Raw genomic sequence first — 22,786 nt, 5'->3', positions numbered from 1 at the left:
GCGTTATGCACATAGCTGAATATGAGGGCAGAAGTGCATATTTAAATTATTTTTGTTGTTTGAGTATGTTAACATAAAATTAGCTTATTTAACGGTTTGATTTTTGGCCTACCTGTTAATTTCTTCAAAGACGTAGCCTATTGAAAATGCATTTCACACATGCAGTTTTGCTAAAATTTATGAACATTAGAAAAACATTTGTTAGCAAAATCAGTGTCATGTGGTTCGACCAATATGCTGAAAAAAATAACTGGAAGTATCATATGATAGAGATCCTCAGTCATGACAGTGTCAAGGTCACTAAGTCTCTTAAATTATCACATAATTTGACCATTTGAAAGGTTGAAAAATGTCATTTGATGCGATTCCCCAAAATCATATTCATAAATTAACAATTACTGAATTTGTTAATAAAATACCCTGAAAAATATATTGAAAAACATTTTTGCGAATGATTAAGAAGTGGTTGTATTCGTTAATGGTTACACCACATGACATTTTTAGAATGATTCAATTTAAACTGTTCTTTAAAATGGTATAAAAGCAACATATGAAACCAACATTTTTAACACTAGATTTTTAAAAGATTTCTGCTTTTCTTTATCGTTGAAATACACCATTGACCCTTTAACCTTATGGTGGTCAACAGTATTGATTACATTGATTTGCAGTCAAGCACAAAAATATTGGCAAAAAATGAGTTAATTATTCTGAAGAATCTGAGCACTCGCTTTTGTGCTCATTTAGATCATGAACTGTTGTTGCAAAACTAATCCTGAACACTTTTTTTTGTTTGTTTCAATGAATTTAAAGTCAAACTTCATGATCGCATGATCATGGCATAAGTGGATTAAAGTAGCAATTAATTCTTTTTTTAGGTTTCGCAGTCAAAGTAGTAATTTCAGAGGCCATGGGGTCATGTTGTTTGTCACGAAAAACTGAGATTGGGTCAATTAGAGTGTAGGAGGATGTGTTCAGTTCATCTGACAGCTGCATGTGGCGCTACAAAACTTAGCGATTAGTGAACATTTAGAAGAGAGAAAAAACAAAACCGAAAGAGTGAACGGTGTACTATAATCTGCCCACAACAACATTGCACCGAAAGCCGAGACATAATGGACCTTTTTCATTTTTGCAGAAAACAAATGCAATTATTATACCATCGATTCCTCATATAGACAGAGCACTTAATAATGTGCGATTTGAGATTCGAAGTGATTTGGATGATGTGTTGCAGTTTTTAATGCATGGAGGAGCAGAACCATTACAGGCACTCCTCACCTCCTGCAATCTGCGTTGAACCCTCTGTCAGTCAATCAATGCTCTCGGTTATCCAGAGAGGCATAAATTGGGTGGTTATAACAAACAAAAAGCTATCAGTGGCTATGAATAGAGAGCAACTACTGAGCAGGGTCAAGCGTCAAAAGCTCTGACTAACCGTGAGCGAGCTGCTGTCATCAATAATATGGAAAGAGAAAGAAAAACAGCCAGGACAGTATGAGTAACTCGAGATAATGGTGGAGCCAGTCTAAATCTATAGGTTATGAAACGCACTCTCTACCTGGATTGCATTTCCTGTACATGATTCTGTACATAATTCCTACACAGAAATAGCAAAGAAAAAGAAAAAAGCAGTGCTCTTTCCTGTTGTGGGATCTGTGACGGGTTTGATGCTATGTATATTGCATGCATTATCGTGACTGTCTCAGCGGGACGCTCAGAGAGGTTAAGGTCATGGCGGTTTACGTGGCTGGTCCTGGTAGCAAACATAATTGGCAGCATGTTTTTTCAGGTATAAACACCTCATCTTGTCAGACTGTGACATAGCATGTAATTACCGCTCTTCCTCTTGCTAAGTGGGCTCTGTATTCGTGTTGTGGGGATTTCCAGTGTCTTTCCATAACAACTCCAATCAGAGAAGAAAGTGAAGGGGTATTTTGTTCTTCTCCAGTGTTTCGCAAACTTGCCTTGTAACGTTATATGCGGAAGTCAAGGCGAGAAATGGCAAAAAGTGCTTAGAAGGAATTAGGATAGATTTTTATTTAAACTCACAGAGAATGCAAACGTATAAACGGCCTAGAAAAAGCATTTGTACTGGAAATGTATTCACTTGGCATTCACTTGTGCAAATTGCAAAACACAGTTGTAAAAGTTTAGATTTTTATTTATTTATTTTTTAATTACACTGATAGAAAAGTTTTGTGCATGAGAAGAATAAATAATAATTAATAATAATAATAATAATAATTAATCATTTTAACCGCACAAGTAAAATAAGACTTCAGATTTCACATAAGGACACACAATGGACTACCAATAAAATAATTGATACAGTTTTAGCCTATAAATTGAAGATACAATAAATTACATGAAAAATGGTCAAAAGTATTAATTTAATATTTAAGCATGCCTGCATGTAAATTCCTTATTAAAGGGATAGTTCACCAAAAAATGAAAATTTTGTCATTAATTACTCACCCTCATGTCGTTCCAAACCCGTAAGACCTTCGTTCATCTTCGGAACACAAATTCAGATATTTTGATGAAATCCGAGAGCTTTCTGACCCTGCATAGAAGTGCATCATTTGGGACACAAATACAGAGACATTTTATTGTATTTTTAAGTGAATTACATTTCAGTTCAGGAAAATATTCAAGAATATGAATAAGCACTTCATCTGATATACAAACTCCCTTCTTTGTCATTTTTGTGTCTACGAGGTTAAGAGGTTTCCTCCAGCTCTTACTAGCTCCAAACATTCCATCAAAATAAAAAAACGAAAAAAAATACAAGGCTATTGTCATTGCCTTTTCTCTTCTTATCGTTGGTTTCCTCTTCAGAAATTGATGCCTTTTTAAATTGAAGCCGAGGAACCGACAGGTAATGGTTAGCACAATAACTACTAACTGATTTCATCAGTCAGAGTTTTTCCCCTGCCTTTTTTTACACTCTACAAGTGCAATTTTTGGAAGTTGGAGAGAGATTAGCTGTCAGACGAGTCAGATAAACAAGCAAGAGAACAGCAGCAGCTGTGATATGGCAGTCGAGGAAGTGGTGGGTGGTCAGAGAGACACATTTGTCATATCCGATGTGTCGCATGTCTTCTTCTCAAAGTTGCTCTCAGTATTATTTTTTTATTTACGTTGTGCTAGCTGATAAGATAATCATCTTGGACATTGTACTGACACCTAGTGGTGTGGATGTACATCATAAAAGCTAAAACTCTCAGTTACCGATTCTATTGTTGAAATATATTTCCAGGGAGACATGATTAATTTGTTTCATGAATGAAAGTGTCCAATTACATAGCTAAGTATCTAAAGCCAGTAGTATTCATTAGCTAACCTGATTTATGTCAAATAAAACCGCTTTTTAGTCCTTCATTTCATGTAAGTACATAGTATTAAACACATTTTTTACTTTTCGCTTTTCTTTGTGTAAAGCGTTGATTAAGGAAAGATGACGCACTCGTATTTCGTTTGACGTTTGTATTCAGTTTGTAAACAGGTTTTGAATAATCTGCCCTGGATCCAGTTTGTCTAGTAGGCCACTTTTGATATTTCTTTTTTTTTTAAATCATAATACTGTAGGATTTTTTTTTTTCCTCAGAAAAACTATGTTGAACAGCTCCAGTATCTAGTAAGGATGAGTAGCGGAGCTGAAATCTTTGGCACCTGCAGTGCTGTTATTACTGCACTATAGCATTATGACATTATAAACACCCTGTTTGAATTAAATAAAGCACACTTTGCTTTTGACAATGCGTCTCTCTCTCTCTCTCTCTCTCTCTCTCTCACACACACACACACACTCACTGTCTTTCTCTCTCTGTGTCTCTGCTAAGCAAAACAGCTGTGCTGGCCTTACAATGCATTAAGTCTCTCGTTCCTTTTAGATAGTTAAATTGTGCATGAAATGTAGCTGGCGCGGGGAGCTCCGAAGCTGGACTGATTAGGCAACATCTGTTACATTGGGGAGAAATCCGTGTCTGTCCTAATTAGCTGTCAGACGGGGATACGGTGTACCGGATGGCGCAGGGGGCTGCCACAGGTTCCTCTCCCCCATCCCGTCACCTGCCCGACTGCCCTCCCTCCCCCTGCTACCACCACTCATCAGATGTAATTATGGAGAACACTGACACAAAAGAGCAGAATGGAGGGGAACAAGCTATGTCCATCTGTACAGGCACATATACACATACTAACCCTGAAACATGGGAACTGTGGGTACCGTGTTGACCCATCCCAACTTTTGCACCATTTGATCTGAGCTGAATTTCTATCTTTCAGCATTAAAGGGCTGATTTGTAGAAGTGTAATTACTTGTATCTATTGAAAATGGCATTAGGGTCAGTGACATTTTTTTTGTGCATCTGTTCATTTATTCAAAAATACATTTAAAATGCTAAACATTACTTGAATACACCTCTTATATGATATGCATGTCTTTAATTTCTGTATTAAAGTAAATTTTGATATTTTTGGGGGGTTGTAAAATAAATAATGACAGGGTGATACAATGTTCAGATATTATAATTTTGTCCACAGAATCACGTGGTGCAACCTACAAAATTCACATGATCCAACTAATTCAGGAAAAAAAAGACAGTAAACAGTAAAATAGGAAATTATAACATAAAAATAATGACCCCCTGTAGACTCAAAAATGTAGAATTAATAAATGGTGATTTCTATATATCATTATATCTATATCCATAGCTCTCTCTCTCTCTCTCTCTCTCTCTCTATATATATATATATATATATATAATCTATTGAATTAATAATGGGTGATAATATTTGAAAAAAATCTATCTGTCTATTTGTTTATATACACACACACACACACACACACACACACACACAAAGTACATTTCTAAGAACTTGACACTTGTTTTAAACTAGAATATTCCTAGTCTGTACTCTTACGTGTCATTGACCGATAACACCCCACTATAGGAAGTTTGTAGCTTCTGCCATAATTTATTACCTGAAACACACAAACATACCTCCTCCTATTGATGACTCTTGATTCTTACTGTAAATCCATATGTTTTAATCAGGGACCCTCAGTAGGCAGATTTCTCTACCAGGGCCAAGTGGACCACTAACCCTGCAAGATATACACACTGATAATCCTCCACTAGCGGTTATTAGATTGAAAAAAAAGTTGATGAAGAGAACTGTTGTTCTGTAATTGTAGCACTGCCCACGCTTGCTTTTAAACTCACCATGACACGAGTCAAGACCTCCTACTTGGCTCACGTAAGGCTTGAATCTCTAACCGCTGAAACATAATTACAGCAAAGCTATTAGGGCCATCTTAGGCATTTATGCTCTGTGCTGGCACTGTGGAGAATGTCAATAACAACGCATTTGAAGCTTCAAGGTCTGTGTCACACAAACCTGACACACACATGGATGAGGATATGCACATGAGCGTAAATACTCAATTTATGTCACCATATTGTGTACATCTTCACCCTAATCATTTTTAACAGGTTTTAAACTGTGGCTCCGCCACTGGCATGATGGACAGGTTTCAGTGGCACCTGCACACTGATTGACAGACCATAATCAGTCCATGGAGATGTTAAAGATGTTACCTAAACTATGAAAAATTGAGATGATGCCATCTCTGGTATCTGAAATAATGTACTTTGGAAGTCTCTTCTTTAATTGTTCCTGAAATTATTGGACATGTACTGTAACAAATTAGGTGTTTTACAGTGCAACAGTTTGACTGCCTTTCAATTCATCTTCCACAAATGCTTACTGAAGCTAAAACGTAAAGTTGCCATGATTGAATATTTTCCGCCATTGTAACAATTGTCTATTCTATGAAGCTTTATTGGTTTGACTTTAAAAGTAAAAGGCAAGCAGAATCATGCATTATACTTGTAATTTTGAAAGTTGCATGTTATTTTATTGCATGTAAATACTATATTGTTTTCAGCATTATTTACTAGGTTTTTTTTTTGAGTGATGTTCAAGGGTCGATTGTACATGGAATCTTATTGCTCTGGTAATAGAGCGCTGTAGTGCTGACATGTTTTTGTAGACACACTCAGAAATTCCTCTACAAATTCCCAATAGGACTTTTCAACTGGCTTTTGGATTATTGTATAAAATAAGCTCTGTGACCAACAACTGTTTATTCATCTCACAGATTTTGTTGCATACACCACAGTTGCATGACTTAAGAGTCACCATCACTAAGCTTTTTAACTCATTCAGTCTTTAAAAAACATTTTCCCTAAAAAATGTGATTGTTAGAATAGTTTGCAAGGACCTTTGAAAGCAGACAACTGAGTAGATGAGTTTTTCTGTTCAGTGCGGTGGCGTTTATTGTCCCCAGCAACCTGTGTAGTCCCTTTTAGCCACTTTCTTGCAAGTGCCTTTTTATGTAAAACCTTTTCTTTTCTTTTAAAAAAGAAGGGGGTATGACTGTATTTTATATCATAGAATAAAACTTGAAAATATCTTGAGCTTGTGTGTAACCATAGACATTATTTCAGCCATATAACCAAATGCCATTAACTTCCAGACAATTGGAAATGCAAACTGGACATTTGAACTCATTGTCAGGGTTTGGCCTACAAAAATACTGTAAGTTAACCCTTTAGCACTCTATGTCAAAAATGCAGGGTCAAAGCTGATAGTCTTGTGTTGCTCTTTGGACGACTTGAATTCAAATCCCAGCTCTTCATGATCCCATCCTCCTCTCAATGTCCGACTTTGCCTCCTTTCCACTCTCCATACTTTCCTATCTGACAAAAGAAAAAAAATCCTAAAAATGCATGTCTAACTGGAGGGTTTGTTGCTAACTTTTGGTGTTTCTGCTACCGAGAAGCCTTAAACTCTATTATGTCATAATATCCTGTTGCTGTATATTCCTCTGTGAAGAATGAGATGAACCTACAGCTGCGAACAAAGCTACAATTATTCATAGTAGGAAATAGAATGACATTTTAGAAGCTTAAAATGAAATGAAATGCTCAGCCAAATGTAGCTACTCCAGAAAAGCAGCCCACCAGTGACCCAGTATCACTGCTTTTATCTCTATATCTCTATGAAGTTTGTTAGCAAAACCGACAGATATTCTGCATTGTTTCCTAAGGCACAAAAGTGCTCAAGTGTCACACATCGCAGAGGAAGTTTGGGACATTTATAGCCACAAATGTAGGAAAAGGCTTCCGAAGCATCCGTGCGTTCACAATTATGTGGGGTAATTCTGCAGCAAAAGAAAACAGGAAAGCTAGAAGGAAAAAAACGTGAGTGGCAGAGAATGACAGCCAGCGTTGAGTAGAATGTCACGGCAATTGCGGGCCCATCACGGCTAACCGCATGATGGGTGATTGCCTCATGTGTTTCCCGCAAGTCCATCGGAGAGGACACGGCGCTCTCTCGTCTGTCCCTGGCCCAAACCTCCACCACTGCCTCAGTGGCTGACATTTAAAATGTTGCTTCCTAACCACTTATGCTAATTGTTGTAATTTTCCTGATGAAGCGGCGTCCTGATACCTTGATGCAGCCAAGATAGTTTTACATTTTCTCTGTGCGCGCCGCTCGGCCATTTGGTCCATGTAGTGTCAGCTTGGAGTGCTACTGAAAGCCGGCAAAATTGCAAGCAAATTGCATCAGATTGCCAACATTGTGAAAAGGTAAATTGCTTGCAAATCTATTTAAACCACTGGCCTATTTTCATCAGCCACAGTACTTGGTATTCATGATTGCTTAATTGGTGACCTTTTCTATTGTGTAGTGCTTTATGGTGTAATGGAAAGCGATCTTTACCAAACCAATTATGCCTTTTTTTCTCGCCCAACACCCATACATTATAGCGGTGATTGCAATGGCTAGTCCTTTGTAAATGAACTTTCAGATTCCAATTATTTCTTTATATAACTGATGGAGGATAAAGAGTCATTTGTTTGCTATGATGTTGCATTTGAAAGCTCTTTGAGGCTGAGACTGTCAAAGCAAATGGAGGCGCAAAAGCCACAAAGTCGTGCCCTGCTTTTGACTGACCCCTCATTTAGCACCGCTTTCCCTTGCCGGGGACCAATTACGGCCTCAGCTGGTGAAATATTTTGTCAGATTCTTGAAAACAAGTATATTAGCTCAGGATTCAAATGAATGTTTTATCTATGGTAAAGCGTGCATTTAATCTACTCTCGGCAATCGGACTGCTTTGTGTCTCATATTTCTGTATGTTGTAAAAAAGCACTTGCTGTAAATCAAGACCTATAATTATTAAGATTTTTAATAGTGCAAACATTATACTTTCACCAAAGACACACTTTTTTTGTTTGTTTTTTTGTTTTTGTGGTAAGAAACAAGATGACCCCGTAACATTTATATGAAGCAAATACAGTTTGCTAAAGTCATGGTGAGATGCTTCTGTCAACTCAGAATGAGCAAATATTGGCAGAATTTGTTATAATTATGTTTTATGAAATGAAAAATTCTGGTCCTTGTTATTGATTGGTCAATACAGGATATAGTAACAGCTTTGACCTTTTCATTATATCACGACGCAGCCAGCTTCCATAGCAGACTATATTTTTTTCTGGGACTGTATCTTCAAGCAGAATGGACAAATTCACCCAAAAATGTAAATTATTTACTCACTGTCATGTCGTTCCAAACATTTATGCATTTTTTCCACTGTGGAACACAAAAGATTTTTTTTCAATGTTTCAGTGTTTTGTCTGAAAGTATTGTCTTCGGTTTTGCAGAAAAAAAGTTTGGAAGAACGTGAGGGTATGAGTAAATGATTTCTTTCCAAATTGAGCCATCAAACAGTTTTATATTGTGCAAGTTCCCACCATACTTGGAAAAGAAAGAAAGAAAGTAGTGTTGACCATTATTAAAAATTTTAGTGGCTTAAATACTACTACTGCTGTCATCACTGTTTGTAAGCTGTCATATGACGCAGAGTTCATATTTTCACTGATTATCACCGTGTTTGCAATATGTGTGTTGAGGCATATATGCATCCCATTGCAATGCTTGCATTTAATATATTTACCTGATATATATATATATAATATATTAACACTTTATTTTAAGGACTAGCTGCTTATTAGCATGCATATTACTAGCATACTGATTGTTTATTAATAGGCCTACTTACAAAGCACATATTAATGCCTTATTCTCCCCCATACCTAAACTTAACAACTACCTTACTAACTATTAATAAGCAGCAAATTAGGAGTTTATTGAGGGAATACTCTTAATAAATAGTCAATATGTGTTCCCTATTCTAAAGTGTTACCTATTATTTGCTATCAGGGTTAACGGGTTAGCCTCTAGTTATAAAAGGCATATTATGTGGTGCGGTTGGAAAACAAAAAAGTTGGCCATTGCACATGCTAAATTTGTTATATAATCTTACATGATGTCTATTCATGAAGTGATTTTTGTTTATGTTGCAGAAGTGTGAAGCTGAGCTGGACTGCTTTGAAAACATAATAAATGGTAAAGGGAAGAGATGAGAGCTTCAATAAATATTCTGCAATGGCACAAACAATATGCTGTGTGTGTGTCTATTTGTAAGTTTGTGTGATTGATAGAGGGGCTGGCTGCGCATGTGTGTGTTTTCCTGCAGGCTGAACCCCAGAGCAACAGATTCCTTTGCTCAGATTAGCTAATTTTGATTTGTTTTCAGACAGGGTGTGTGTGTGTGTCTGGGCTTCAGGGCCTAGACTGTAAATTTTGCCTGCTGCGGGGTAGAAGCTGATTGATCTCTCAGTGTAAAATCGATAAGAAGACACTGTCATTTTTGTAACGAATGAGCTGCTCTGAGGAGATAGATTAAGACTCCACAGATCTCACCCTGCCTCTCTTTCATCAATCCCGCCTTGCCCACATTCGACTAGCAGAACCTGCAGCCGGCTTCACTCTCTGGCGCGCTGTATTAGCCCGGACCCACACGCCGTCTGCAGAGGCCTCTTCATTATACCGTGTATATTTCATCCACATCAGCCGACGTGTTAAAATCAAATATTTGCCCCTTTCCCCTCTCGTGTCTGATCCAACTTGATTGATCTGTTTTATCATTTGCCGAAATACATCACACCGAGGGGTTGATTAAATCAAAAATCGAGGGCCATTGTCTTTCTTGCACGTCCTTTATCAGAACTAATGTAACGAGCGTGCTCATTTGTCTCCGGTTGTTACATGGCATAAAGTCAGCGGTGCTTTTCGGCTGTCGGCGATGCTGAGATTAGGAGAAGATTAATATAGTGCCTCTCATCTCTCTCCTCTTCCGCTCTCTGTCTGCTCTGTCGCCTCTTGTATCGCTGCATTGGAGATGCGCCGCGCTCCCTCGTGGGCCCCTGTTTAACCTTCACCAGCTCATCTATTATAGCGCACCTCCACCCGGGACGCGCGTGCTAAACGTGCTCGTCATGCCTTCACTGGATTGATGGTGGGAGAAAACCATTGCATAATCTCAACTTTTTCCGGGCCATTTTTCACCCATTGCCTCTGCTGGTTCTTCTGATGTGGACTCATCTTGGGAGTGTGTTTGTGTGGGAGTGTGTGCTCGGAAGAGCGTCGCTCATTTATCAAATATTAATACAAGCATGCTTATGCAATATACAGTGACAAGTGAATGAGTAAATCTCTCTTGACATTCCACATGGATGGGCCTTCACTACTTAGTTTGGGATGGTAATTTTTTTTAAAAATTGAATTGAAATGTATTCAACAAAATGCTTAATCATAAATACACATAAATATTTTAATTGCTTAATTAACTTAATCGTTTTTATGTGTGGCTTATTTTTTTTCATTCTTTTTGATTTGTTCTTAGAATTATGGAACTATTTTTCAAGGGACAGAGCAGTTTATTCTTCAGGCACAAAGAGAGCAGATCTCTAGACAGTGTCTGTGTACACATAACAAGTGATATTTGCTAGGATTTGAATTATGAGAGCCTCTGCAATATACAGGCATTCTTTAGGACAGCTTAACAATGCAGGGCCCCCAAGAAATACTGATTGCTGACACGAGTACATCATATTAAGCAAAATAAACTTGTATAAAAAATATCTAAATCAAAGTGTCTTCAGCATCTGGTACTTTTGTATATTTTTTAAATTAAAATGTTTATTTTTAGTAACTAAATTAATAATCATATGAATATATTAAAAATGTTTTTTATTGTTTTAACCTTTTGCCAGATGTAGACTTTCAATATTATGAAAACGATGAAAAACCATTATGAAGATTTGAACTTTTTTTAAAAAGAAATTTTCCTTAAAAGAAATTTGTTGGATTAGAATATTGTCATTTTGCATAAAGTCAAACTATGCCATTTTTTATTATAAAGTATAAAATTATATTTAATTGTGTGTATTCAGGATGTATAAAATCCTAGCTATATAATTAACCTTGCTGTTAATCCCAATACATGTTGTGAAATATGATGGAAATGACATTTCATTGGAAATGAATTGTCTGAAAATTTTCAGCAGTATTTATTAATAAATTAGACACACTAGTGGGAAGCGTGTGTTTTTATATGATTGCCCTTGATATTTAATACCTGGTACATACACTGCAAAAAATGATCCTCTTTGAATGGAACTGTATGAAAAGTTTTGTGCTTTTGTACTTTTGACATTGAGTCTCCAGGGAGTGCAGATCAAATACAAATGTAATTCCCTCTTGTACTCTCTCATAATCTTGTAACAATTGGTGCTTGTGTTCAGTAGATTATTTATAACCATCACCAGCATGTTAATCACAAGGACAAGCCCCCTCAAGAGTTTGTGCAGAGAGAGAGAGGGATGTGGATAAACAGCGAGTGAGCGAGAGCTGCGGCGTGTAATACTTGTTTAATTCCCATTGGGTGTGCTTCTTATCAAATTAAAGTGGGGGGGTTCTGTCAGGACTGACGGCCCTTCCTTTTGGACTGGGCAGCATGTGTAAAATCGGCCAACAAGAGATTTGGGGTGGTGCTGGTTAGGGATAGGGAGCACCACACGGCATCGCACGCCCCTGTCACTTCACTCCCCCTTTCCCGACGCGCCGCTCCCGCCCCGGGGTCAGCTGTCCCAGAGCGCTGGCTACAAGGACTGGCGCAGGGAGACAGGGGCCCACTACATCACCTCCAGCTGGGAGACTTATTACTCCCACCCCTCCTCACCTGGCCCAGCCATTCATAACATTATCAGCCTATTAAATATTCATGAGCTTAAGGACAGGAGGGAGGGGGATTGGCTGGTGGGGAGAGGAGAGGTGGGGTACAAGGGTTTTGATTCTGCAGGTGGCTGTTAGGTCTGTAATTGGTCCCCACTTGCCTCAGCAGCGTAAAATTGTTTTCATTATGCGTTCACATGCGAGGGCTTCCCACAGCATCCAAAAAGAGAAATTTCACTTAAACAAGCTCCAAGCCTGGAAAATGAGAGAAAAACAAGAGAAAGAGATGCTTTCGAGAGAGAAAACATGATGGGAAAGCTAATAATTAACTAGCTTTGCACGAACAATAGCAGAGAGTGGGATGAAGAGAGAGAAAGACAGAGGAAAACAGAGTGAGGTTACTCCAAAATAAGAAAAAAATAAATCTACCCAGCAGTTGGGGGGACGTTACCCCCTCACCCTTGTGGCCCTTGAGAACATCCATAGTCACCGGGGAACGAGGGGAGGGATGTCGGGGGGAGAGAAAGAGCGAGAAAGAGAGAAAAGTTTCCACCTGACTGGAGTTCCCATGGTTTGCCATGCAGGAGGGTAAGCAGGTTTCTGCAATAAACTCAGCCCATTGTCCCCCTAGAAAGGCCAGTCAGGTCCCTCCATTTGGATTCAAGAGTGTCTCTTTCTGTGCTCCTTGCGCTGAACTAATCACCACCGTACTTTGTTTAATTGCAGCCAAAGGGAGAGATGCGTTCAAGAAGTCATTCTGATCCCACACACCCCCTCGAGTCCATTTCCTACACCCCCGTTCCTCTCTCGCTCACCCTCCTTTTCCTTTTATTGAGTTGCACAGTTATGCAAAGACAACAAACAGGGTTGCAGGTTCAATGCGGTTTTGGTTGAGGAGGTGGAGTAGGTAAGTGCCGGGGGCGACACGGAGAAACGCTTCCGACCGATCGGGAGAAAGCAACAGGTCTTGATGGGAAGGACGGCTGGAGTGGTCGAGTGGCCGGTAAGCCTATTGGGCGGGAAGCTCACTATAATCAGGTGCATGTCAAAGCCACTATAATGGACTCAGATTCACTGCTCCTCATTTTAAAATGGACATTCGGAGGGAGAAGGTGCAGGGCTTTGTGTGTGATGACTCTGGGGTCAGTTGCTTTGTGCAGGATGGGGGTGTAGGGTGTTCGGATTTATGGGACAGGACCACTTTAGCACACACACACTTATATCCCGTGCTAGTGCATGAAGAAACCAAGCAGGTTTGACATTCTATCTTCATTAGATCTACATTTGTCTTCTTTTCCCTTTGTTCCCTCTCAGAAGAAGAAAGCACACCTGAACCATACTAAAACTACGTTGCTGAGACCAAATGTTATAAATTACAGACTTCAGGACAGGCATTAGAATAAATGATAGGATCACAAATGGGAACGGAGAGCAATAATGATCGGAGATCATTTACAATTACCCACAAGGTGTCTTAAGTTGCCCCGCATGACATCACTCACGACTTAACATCGCCCATCACAGCGGGAGTGTACCGCACAAGCTTGTCCGGGCAGTGCTGATGGGGAATCACCCTCCTCATCATCCCAGCATGAAGGAGACCTTTGCAGGGTGAGGTGCTCAAATCCTATCCTGCTAAAAGACTCCCCGGGTGACCCCGGGCCACTCATTTAACCCCTCACTGTGCCTGCAAGCCTTGCTAACACAGGGGATTTCAACGCTTGATGCACTTTTGGGGTCCCACCCGGACCAGTTCATTGAGCGCCGTAGGTGGGAAGAGCTGAAATATCTGAGCTGGGAAATCCCTCATGAATGGCATCTCTCTGGAAGGACAAATGAGGGTTATATAGCTGTGGTTTGTGTATATGTTAGGGGAATTCTGAGTTGATAAAAAGCTGAAGTTTTTTTAGTAGTTAAGTCAGTGACATGACACTTCTTGTCTCTTGGGGTTTTTTTTTTTCTGGATCTATTTATTTAAAAAAAAAAATTAAATGCAGTTCAGGTTGTAAAATGTCAATTGGTGCGACTTCCCTAAAACTTGTAATTAAAATGTTATTTTTTTAAATTCAGTATTACAATTTTTTTTGTCTATATTTTTAAATAATGATGGGTTACACCACATGACTTTTTTTGTCATTGCATTTAAACTTTTCCTGAAAATGGTTTATTTTTCCCTCAAAACCTCATGAAACTAGCATGAATATAAAGAGTGCAAGTATTTTAAACTACATTATTAAATGCATTCTGTATCCTAGACTTAGAAAAATGTTTACTAGTTAAATCGTTGCATTTTATTTATTTTCATACTTCAACCAGTCTTCATAAATGTTGTCATTACATGACTCTAGATAAGATATGAAACATTTCCTCTCATTGTTGTGAGGTTTTCAAAAACAAGGGATTAATGGGACACAATTGCCATTCATGATGCTCTCTCTCTTAAGAGATGGGGGGATTTTACTCTCTCTCTAAAGAGATAGGGGGATTTGGTATTGTGTGGGCAATTGGGCTGTCCCTCCCTCGCTCTCTTGACTTCTGTGGGGGCTGACCGGAGGTCGGAACCAGCCAATGAGGGCTCTCCGCTGGCCTGTGAAATACTGCATTCTGGTCCCATCACTCTCTCTCGCCCTCAAAGACTGTTTAAATGGCTGTGGATTATTATTGCCCACTGAGGGCTAAAGTGATCCTCTGTTAGGCCTGTGGGAGAGGAGGGGCCATAGGACCTGGCTTTCTCTGTGGGTGCTTTTGCCGGACAGCTGTTCAGGCCTTGCCTGACTTTTCATATGGATATGTATGGTAATGGAAGGCAATGGAGTGGGGATGAAGAGGAGGCAGCGTTAGAGCCCTCACTCTCTTCAGCACGCCTCTAAAAGCTCCACAAAAGGAGCAGTAAAAGGGGGCCGCGCCGGTGAAGCTCCCACTTTTTGTGGGCCTGAATTAGTTCTGCAAAAGCAATGAAAGTGATCTTTAGCCGCGAGACAGGGGAAGTCTGCCCACGGGACCCGGCGAGCTCATTAGCACAAAAACGTCTAGCGCCGACAGATAATTGACTGAGGCAGATTCAACTATCACTCCCCCAGAGTCTGTCACAACAGTTCCTTGAGCGCGGCACACACACGGTACACCCCATCCCCACCCCTCCACCTTCAATGACATGATACAAACACATCCCATCACATTCCATTAACAGTTTGCGCTCTTTCCTCCATTCACTTGCAGCTTTTCCTCCCACATCCTTATCTGAGTGCTTCGTCACCCGGTGGTTTTTTAACCAGTGGTGTTGGATTGAGATGAAACCGAAGCGGCTAGTGAGCAAGACTCTTGCCAAAGTCTTGTAGCTTTTAGAATGCGCAACTTTTCGCTGTTTTGAAATCGAAGCATGTTCATTCCATCTGTGATGTAAAAGCGTCTCAGGATGGGACTCCTTTGACCATCTATCACCATCCTTCTCCCTGATCTCCGAATTGGGTAATTAAAACAAAAAAGTGGGAAAATATCCCATCTAATGATTTTCTGCAAGTGTTGAGTGCTTGTTTTTTGTTCTGCTGTGCACAAATGACTGTGGCACACATGTTCAAACCCTGCAGAGGCCTCTGCCTGTGCTCATCATAATGGCAGCCTAACTGCTTCGAGGTTAAATTGACTGGAAAATGCTGTTTTAATTTTCATGTTAATTGAAATGGACTAATTGTTAATATATTCACAAGGCGAGAGTACCAAACTAAAATGGGATTTTGATTTCTGTCGAAATCATATTGGCTCTACGTGGCAAATAACAATCAGTAAATTACAAAAAAATAGCCAGTTTTATTAGTTTTATTTTTTACGCTGATTAAAATTTGAATATTAGCACTGCCCAGCTGTTGAGGTGACCGCACCACATATTCCATGATTTCTGAGAAATTCTTATTTTCCAGATATTGTTGCGAAATAATGGATTCATGATCTTTTTAGCTCAGATAAAGGCTTTTGATAACGGAAAAAACACCTTTTAATACATTTAATCTAATTCTATTGCCAAAAGTCCCAAAAAGGAATTACGAGATACGGACGGTGGGGGGTGAATCCGCATCTAACAATCACACTGCATTTGCAAGAGAGAGAGAAAAAAAGAAAAAAAGACAGAGAAAAAGAATTTTGTCAAGCAGCTAAACAGGCCTATTCTCCATGGCAGCCCCCTTTCCTTCACGGGCAACTATAGAAATTAGCCCTTGCCTTCTCTGCGCTCTCACACTTGGCTACACACGCTTGCATGGACACAAGGAAAAGTAGAAAAAACTCTTTTCTTTCTGTCAGCATTCCTGGCCAACAATGGCTAGATTAGGCAACGTGAGGGCCCCCCTTGGGGGGGGGGCGTATTGAGCGGCCAATGGCCCCAGCAGGAACAGCTGGTGGGGGTTAATGGCGACTGAACTCCGCAGTCGGGACCCTTTCTCTATTGTGTGGGCCACTCATGGGAAGGGAAGGGGGCTGCTGACAGATTCTGGGTTGTGAGGGACCCTCGGTACAGTGTGCAAGGGTCATCCGAGCGATGCGTGAGTGTGGTGCGTCGTTGGTAAGCGACAGAAAGGGATGTGTGGACTGGCGGACTCAAAACCGGTTTCCGGGGACATTAGCATCAGTTTAGATTCAGCGTTGAGGGGCGAGAGAAAGGCAGAAGGGAAACGTTAGCGTATTTTAGAAGGAGGGAGGTGAAATTGTAGACGGGATGGGAGGAAATCCCTGTGAAAAGAACATTTTCACTTCCTCTTTCTTCACTTTTCACCCTCTAATCATGTCAATACAGGTGAGGTACTTCAGGATGAGTCAATTAAATTCAATTACTTTTACTCATTTGATTAATTAAATGTTCTTGTTCTCAAGTACACATTATTTTTTGCCCACTGTAATCTTTTCTAATTTGAGGTTTCTGTGTTCCAGGAGGAAGCTGCGGTCCTGCGTTTATTGGCACGTTAGATCCAAGCATCAGGTGCTCCTGCTATGATTATGAGTGTCCAATCTACATCTGTATGTAAATATATATTGCTTCTTGCATTCTAAAAACGGAATAATGATTGCATCCAGAAGCCTCCTCAGATTTTAGAGCCTTGTGGATTTTCACTGCAACTTGAACAGAAAAATCAGATATTTTATTTATAAATAAAGAAAGTACATTTAAATGTAAAAAGTAAAATAATTTATAGATTATTTAATTAAAAGGTTAAAATTTGAACGCAGGTCCACTGGTACTGAAATATATTTATTTAGTAATTTCTAATTAAATTAAAATTATAATTTAAATCCAGGTCCACAGGTACTGAATTTGATCCAGAAGCCCCTCAGATTTCATAGTAACATTGGTTATAAATAAGAAATATTAAATAAAAGTAGAAAAATATAAAGATTACTTATTAACTGTATAAAATAGATTTGTTTATTTAATTCTAATTAGGTTCATATTTTAATTTGAACCCAGGTCCACAGGTACTGAATTAGTACAGTACCGCTATACCGGTACTAGCATTTTTTTTATTTTATATATATATATATATATATATATATATATATATATATATATATTACGACTCTGACACTAAGTAAGCAGGCTGTCACAAATTAGTGACCAGAAGTCTTACCATTTTGCAGTTTGTTTGTGATAATTATGTCCCAAGATCGCCATCTTGACAGGACATGGTTCCTTATCAAACGGCGAAGCTTCCTGGTGAGAGCAGAAAGGGTTTAATCCCAAACTCCAGCAAGCTGAATTCCCTCCATCTAATGTCAAGCCACTGCGCTTCACGTCGCTCATTAGTTGCCTGATTATGATAGCACACCGGTGTAACATTTAATCGAGGCTGACACCAGATTTGCCCCTGCTACAAATCCCCCTCTGCCATGCAAATTGAGTCGTTTGAGTGTGTGTGTGTGTGTGTGTGTGTGTATGCAAGGGGGGTGTTTGATATGGTGCAGCAGACTCGGAAATGAAAGATTAGTGTGGAGATGAGACACAGGGGACGTCTGGCCTCTGCTCCCAGTACTGTGATTACAAAGACGCCTTCAGAGCGTTTGGTGTTTTCCACGCAGTGCAGTGGCACTGGGCTGAGGGAGATGAAATTAACAGTGCTTTTCTCAGTTCATCCCCAGTGAACGTTCAAGAGAGCCTTGAGAAAATCACTTTTTTCTCTTGACAGTCAAGTTCTCTGTTACTGTAATCTGACAAAATAGAAAAATTTCCTGTTGAATTTGGAAAACTCTCCGTTTTCTGTTTCAGAATCGCTCACATTTCTTCATGGAAGGGCTTGAATGCAAGACTTTTCCTTTGGTCTAGCCTTTTTGTCCTGTTAGATTAATGGATTGGCGATTGATGGATAGGTTTGAGGGTGAAATATTGCAGGTTGCCTGTACAAAGATGTGATATCCAGTGTTGACAACCAATCTTCTCTTGATATTTTGCAGATGTTAAGGCATTTCATCTGCACTTTTATCTTTCAAGACACGTTCTGTGATTCACATCCAGATATCACCGAAGAAAGCAAGAATTTACAAAAATAGAGCTTGAGGTAAACCACAAGAAGTGATTGTTTTGTCTGTCAGTCATTAAAGCCATTGGCCTTTATGATCTACTGCAGCACTATAATGTCACCTGCTTCTGTGACAATCTTAGTGAAAGATATATGTGCATGGACTCCATCATGAACAGTAATTTATGCAGCTTTTAGTGACACGCTTTACCACCATTTAAAGATGCACTCAAGTAATTCATCCTGATTTAAAAAAAGTTTTTTAGGTTAAAAAATGAATTGTACGGACATTCTACATGGAGTGGGCCACCTCATGAAGGAAGCCATGTTGAGGTTACATAGCCAGCCAAATACTGCTCACTTTCCATATAATCAAATAATACAACTACTTTCCTATTAGTAGCAAAAGCAGTAGGCGAAGAGTAGCTGGATGAACTATTTCTTTCGCCAAGACTCTGAAGTCTGCATCCATTTGACGCTGAACTATCCCACGAGGCCACAGGAGAGCGATTGTGAACGATAGTGAAGTGACACAACTGATACCGCAAGTCACATGTGATTGATAACATGAGGAATGTAGTGCATTCAGATTTCATTTATACTACACACATTGATACTATACAATAGTTGTGCTATGGTCACAAAGTTAGTTTATAATCAAATGTAGTAGCTACTCTGTAAGCAATTTCAGGTCACATCACTAGACTCTTTAGACACTAGCTCATGGAATAAATTATTGCTTTTTGACTATGTACTGTAGTATTTACTTCTGTATGTAAAAATACATTCTGTAAGTATGCATGTGTGTTGTATGAATAACACTCTGGACATTCTAAATCTGCTATTGACATTTAACCTACGACACAGATGTGTTTCTGTTCCCCTCCATTCACGAATATGACGACTGCTAACATCACTTGTGAAAAGTGTGCATACAAGTGCACTTCAAATCTTAAAAGTATAATTGTACTAGCGAAAAACTGTACAACTGTGCAAATAATTAATGAAATAAAAAACCATTTAATCTATTTAAAGGAAGAACACTTTCATGACTGTTTCTAAACATACTGTCTTTTAAAAATTGCACTTTATAATATTTTCAGATCAAACGTTTTACTTTAAATTACATTTTAGATCCAATAAGTAAACATTTAAGAAGTACACTTCATTTTATGCTTACTAAAGTAATGAAGCACATGCAAAGCACTTAATTCTAATTTAATTTTATTTTGTTATTCATATTACATTGAAAGATAATGTATTTGAAATGCAGTAAATTTCAGCTTAATTGAAAATGTATGTAAAGTATATTTTAGATCACCATAAATATTCAGTATTCGGCAGTATACTTTAACCATACTTTAAAAGACAATAGAAGTAATTATGAAATTACATATAAAGGTGTACGTAAGTCTTGGCTTTTATGTCAAAATGTTACACTATAATACACTTTCATTTAATTACAATTTATATGCAGATAAGTCTCCAAAAACATTCAATTTGCACATAAGTATATTCTTTTAAAGTATATTAATTTCATACTAAGTGCTCTTTTTAAGTATGCTGAAGTGTTCTTTTTTACAAGGGTAATGCTGTTTAAAATTATTATTTTTTATTGCCAATTTGTTTTCCTTCAATGAGTATTTTCAGCTGACTTCACTCTTCTTCTGGATGTGAAGTCATTAAATGGGCAGATTTCAGGAATCTTGTACTTAAAACAGTCCCCCGCTCTTCCTGTAACACCTGTTTTCATCACTCCCCCCTCTTCTCCACTCTTTCTCATTCTGTAATGATACCAGAGGACTCGAGCACAGCCAGAGCTGGGACGTGTGTCGTCCTCACCCCCTCCCATCAGTAAACATTTCATTTCCTTGTCCTGTCAGTAGCGTCTTTGCCCTGTGCTTGTTGGCAGGGCCCCTAATCTGAAACGCAAACTCACTTTTGTAGATTAGCCACTTCATCTTCCTTTTCTCATTGAGGACACTGTTGTCCCTCCCGCCTCTGCATCCCGGCAAGTTATGCCGATCCTATTCGCCAAGCTCGGCTGAGCCACTCCAGTCCAGCCCTGCTGTGTTTGTCGTCCTCCCAGTTCGTTTGCCCAAGTCATTGTCTTTTAAAATGGCCCTTAAGAAAACATCTCATTGGAAGTGGCATATGATTCCCCGGTGACGATCGGTTGCCTTCCTGCCAAATGTTTATCACTGAAGCCTGAGCGAACCGCTTCAGTCTCCGCTGTCCCTCTGTGCTGATGATGGAGGGAAATTACATTTGCATACTGTAACTCAACATAGCTCGGCAGAACTAAATTACAATCCCTTACAACTGCAATTACCCTGGGAAAACAGCCAGCGCCAAGCTCTCTTGGAAGAGCTGTTTTTCTGTCCCCCCCCCCCCCCTCTCTTTTATGAGAGACAATGAATCCTGGTGCAGCTACCTGTTTTTACACGTCTCCTCCTTCCTCGAAACACCTGTGCGCAGTGGTTGTCTCATTGTTTTTCTCATCCTTCGATCATAAAGATTGAGAGACCAAAGAAACGACAGCAGGAGGCTCTCACTGACTCATTCCTCCTTTCTGGCGCCAGCTCGCTGACGGTATGCTTCCTGCCACCACTTAAAAAAGCTGGTCATGTGATGCAGAGGACTTGAGTTTCCAGATGCTAATCGTACCTGTCACCATAAATTCAACAGCTTTGGCTCGGGGCGACCGCAAATATGTGAACTGCACTTCAGTTACACAGACCGACAGGTTTCTGACATTAAAGCAACATCTCCAGCATTGCAATTTGCAAGTTGTATAGGTTTAGTATACTGTTTTTTCTGTTTGGTGGTGAATGATGTCTGGCTCATGGCAAATGTCAGGCTTTGGTTTCAATAACTGACCTTTTTAATGTATGACATTTTCAATGAAAGTTTTTTCATTCTTTAATTGCAAACAAAAAATAGTATTTTGGTAGTAAATTATATATATATATATATATATATATATATATATATATGTGTGTGTGTGTGAGGGCGTGTGTTTATATACAAACAATGGACACAACTGGATGGTAATGGATGAATATATAAATATTAATGCTGTCAAAATTAGCGTTAACGCAGGGGCGGGGCCTAGGGTTGGCCACCCCACTCATAACTGCTAATTCTGTCTCTTTTTACTTGACAAGAAGTGCATTTATTCAGTCGCAGAACATCTTTACGAGCACATCAAACAGGAGACGCTTAAGACTCGTGCTCCAACTTCACTTCAGCGAGAGTCAAATGAGTGCGGAAACTGTACTGTGCTAGCAGCACAAAGGCGCCGGCGCGCGCATAGCCTGTATCATTTCATATCAAATCGCGAAAGAAACTACGAGCATGCAATGTCATGATCAGTTAAGTCGTGAAGTTACCAAAAAGGCGATTAAAGCTGCAATAAAACTGTGCATGCATGTGATATGTTATATATGAGTTACATTAAGAACATGTCTCTGAAAAGGTTTTTAAAACTGTCCTGGAGCATCCTAGCACTGTCTCCTTTATCTAAGACACCTGATTTAACTTGTCAGCTCATTAGAAGAGACTGAAATCCGCGTCATGTTCGGTAGCGGCAGCTCTTAAAGAAACAGAAGCCAAAACAAACTAATAGCCAGCTGCTGTGATGTCTGTTCATCAAGAACTAAAGAAAAAAATAGGCAATAAATAACTTTTATAGTTTTAGTGATTCATCTGTATTTAGTTTAGAATTTAATCTTTGATAACTTTATTCAATTTTTGTATATTTCTACTACAGGTCACAGGTAGCTAAATATGACATTTATTATAATGGGTTTATGTGAAGATTGTTTTAAGTTCACTTAAATTAGAAGTTATTTTTAAAGTCAAATAAATGTTCAAATTGATAGCTCTTAATTATACTGTAATGTTGAATGGCTATAGTCAATGGTTAAATATTAGGGGGAAACATTTTTATAGGGAAATCAGTATTAATTGGTATCAGTGATACTGGCCTTCAGTCATAAAAAAGATGCCATTAATCAAATATTAAAAATTTACTGTCTTTATGTTGTTTGTACATTAATTTGAAGATTGAATGTGAAATTATTGCAATATAAAAGCATATTTAAAAATGTTAATGTTATGTAGGATTA

The 22,786-nt window shown here is 38.9% G+C and overlaps 1 protein-coding gene across 1 annotated transcript in view; it reads right to left on the bottom strand.

Moving 5' to 3' along the window:
• Window positions 1–22,786, bottom strand: part of sp8b (sp8 transcription factor b) — a 63,854-nt gene that overhangs the window by 21,817 nt on the left and 19,251 nt on the right. The window contains exon 3 of the mRNA XM_058746930.1: window positions 2,479–2,566. Within this exon, the coding sequence (XP_058602913.1) occupies window positions 2,479–2,484 (6 nt within the window). The 5' untranslated portion in view covers window positions 2,485–2,566. The remainder of the gene's footprint in view (window positions 1–2,478; window positions 2,567–22,786) is intronic.

The sequence above is a fragment of the Onychostoma macrolepis genome, chromosome 16, assembly GCF_012432095.1.
Source record: "Onychostoma macrolepis isolate SWU-2019 chromosome 16, ASM1243209v1, whole genome shotgun sequence".
NCBI classification, from domain to species: Eukaryota; Metazoa; Chordata; class Actinopteri; order Cypriniformes; family Cyprinidae; genus Onychostoma; species Onychostoma macrolepis.
The sequence above is the reverse complement of the archived record's forward strand: the minus strand, read 5'-3'. Positions and strand labels throughout refer to the sequence as shown.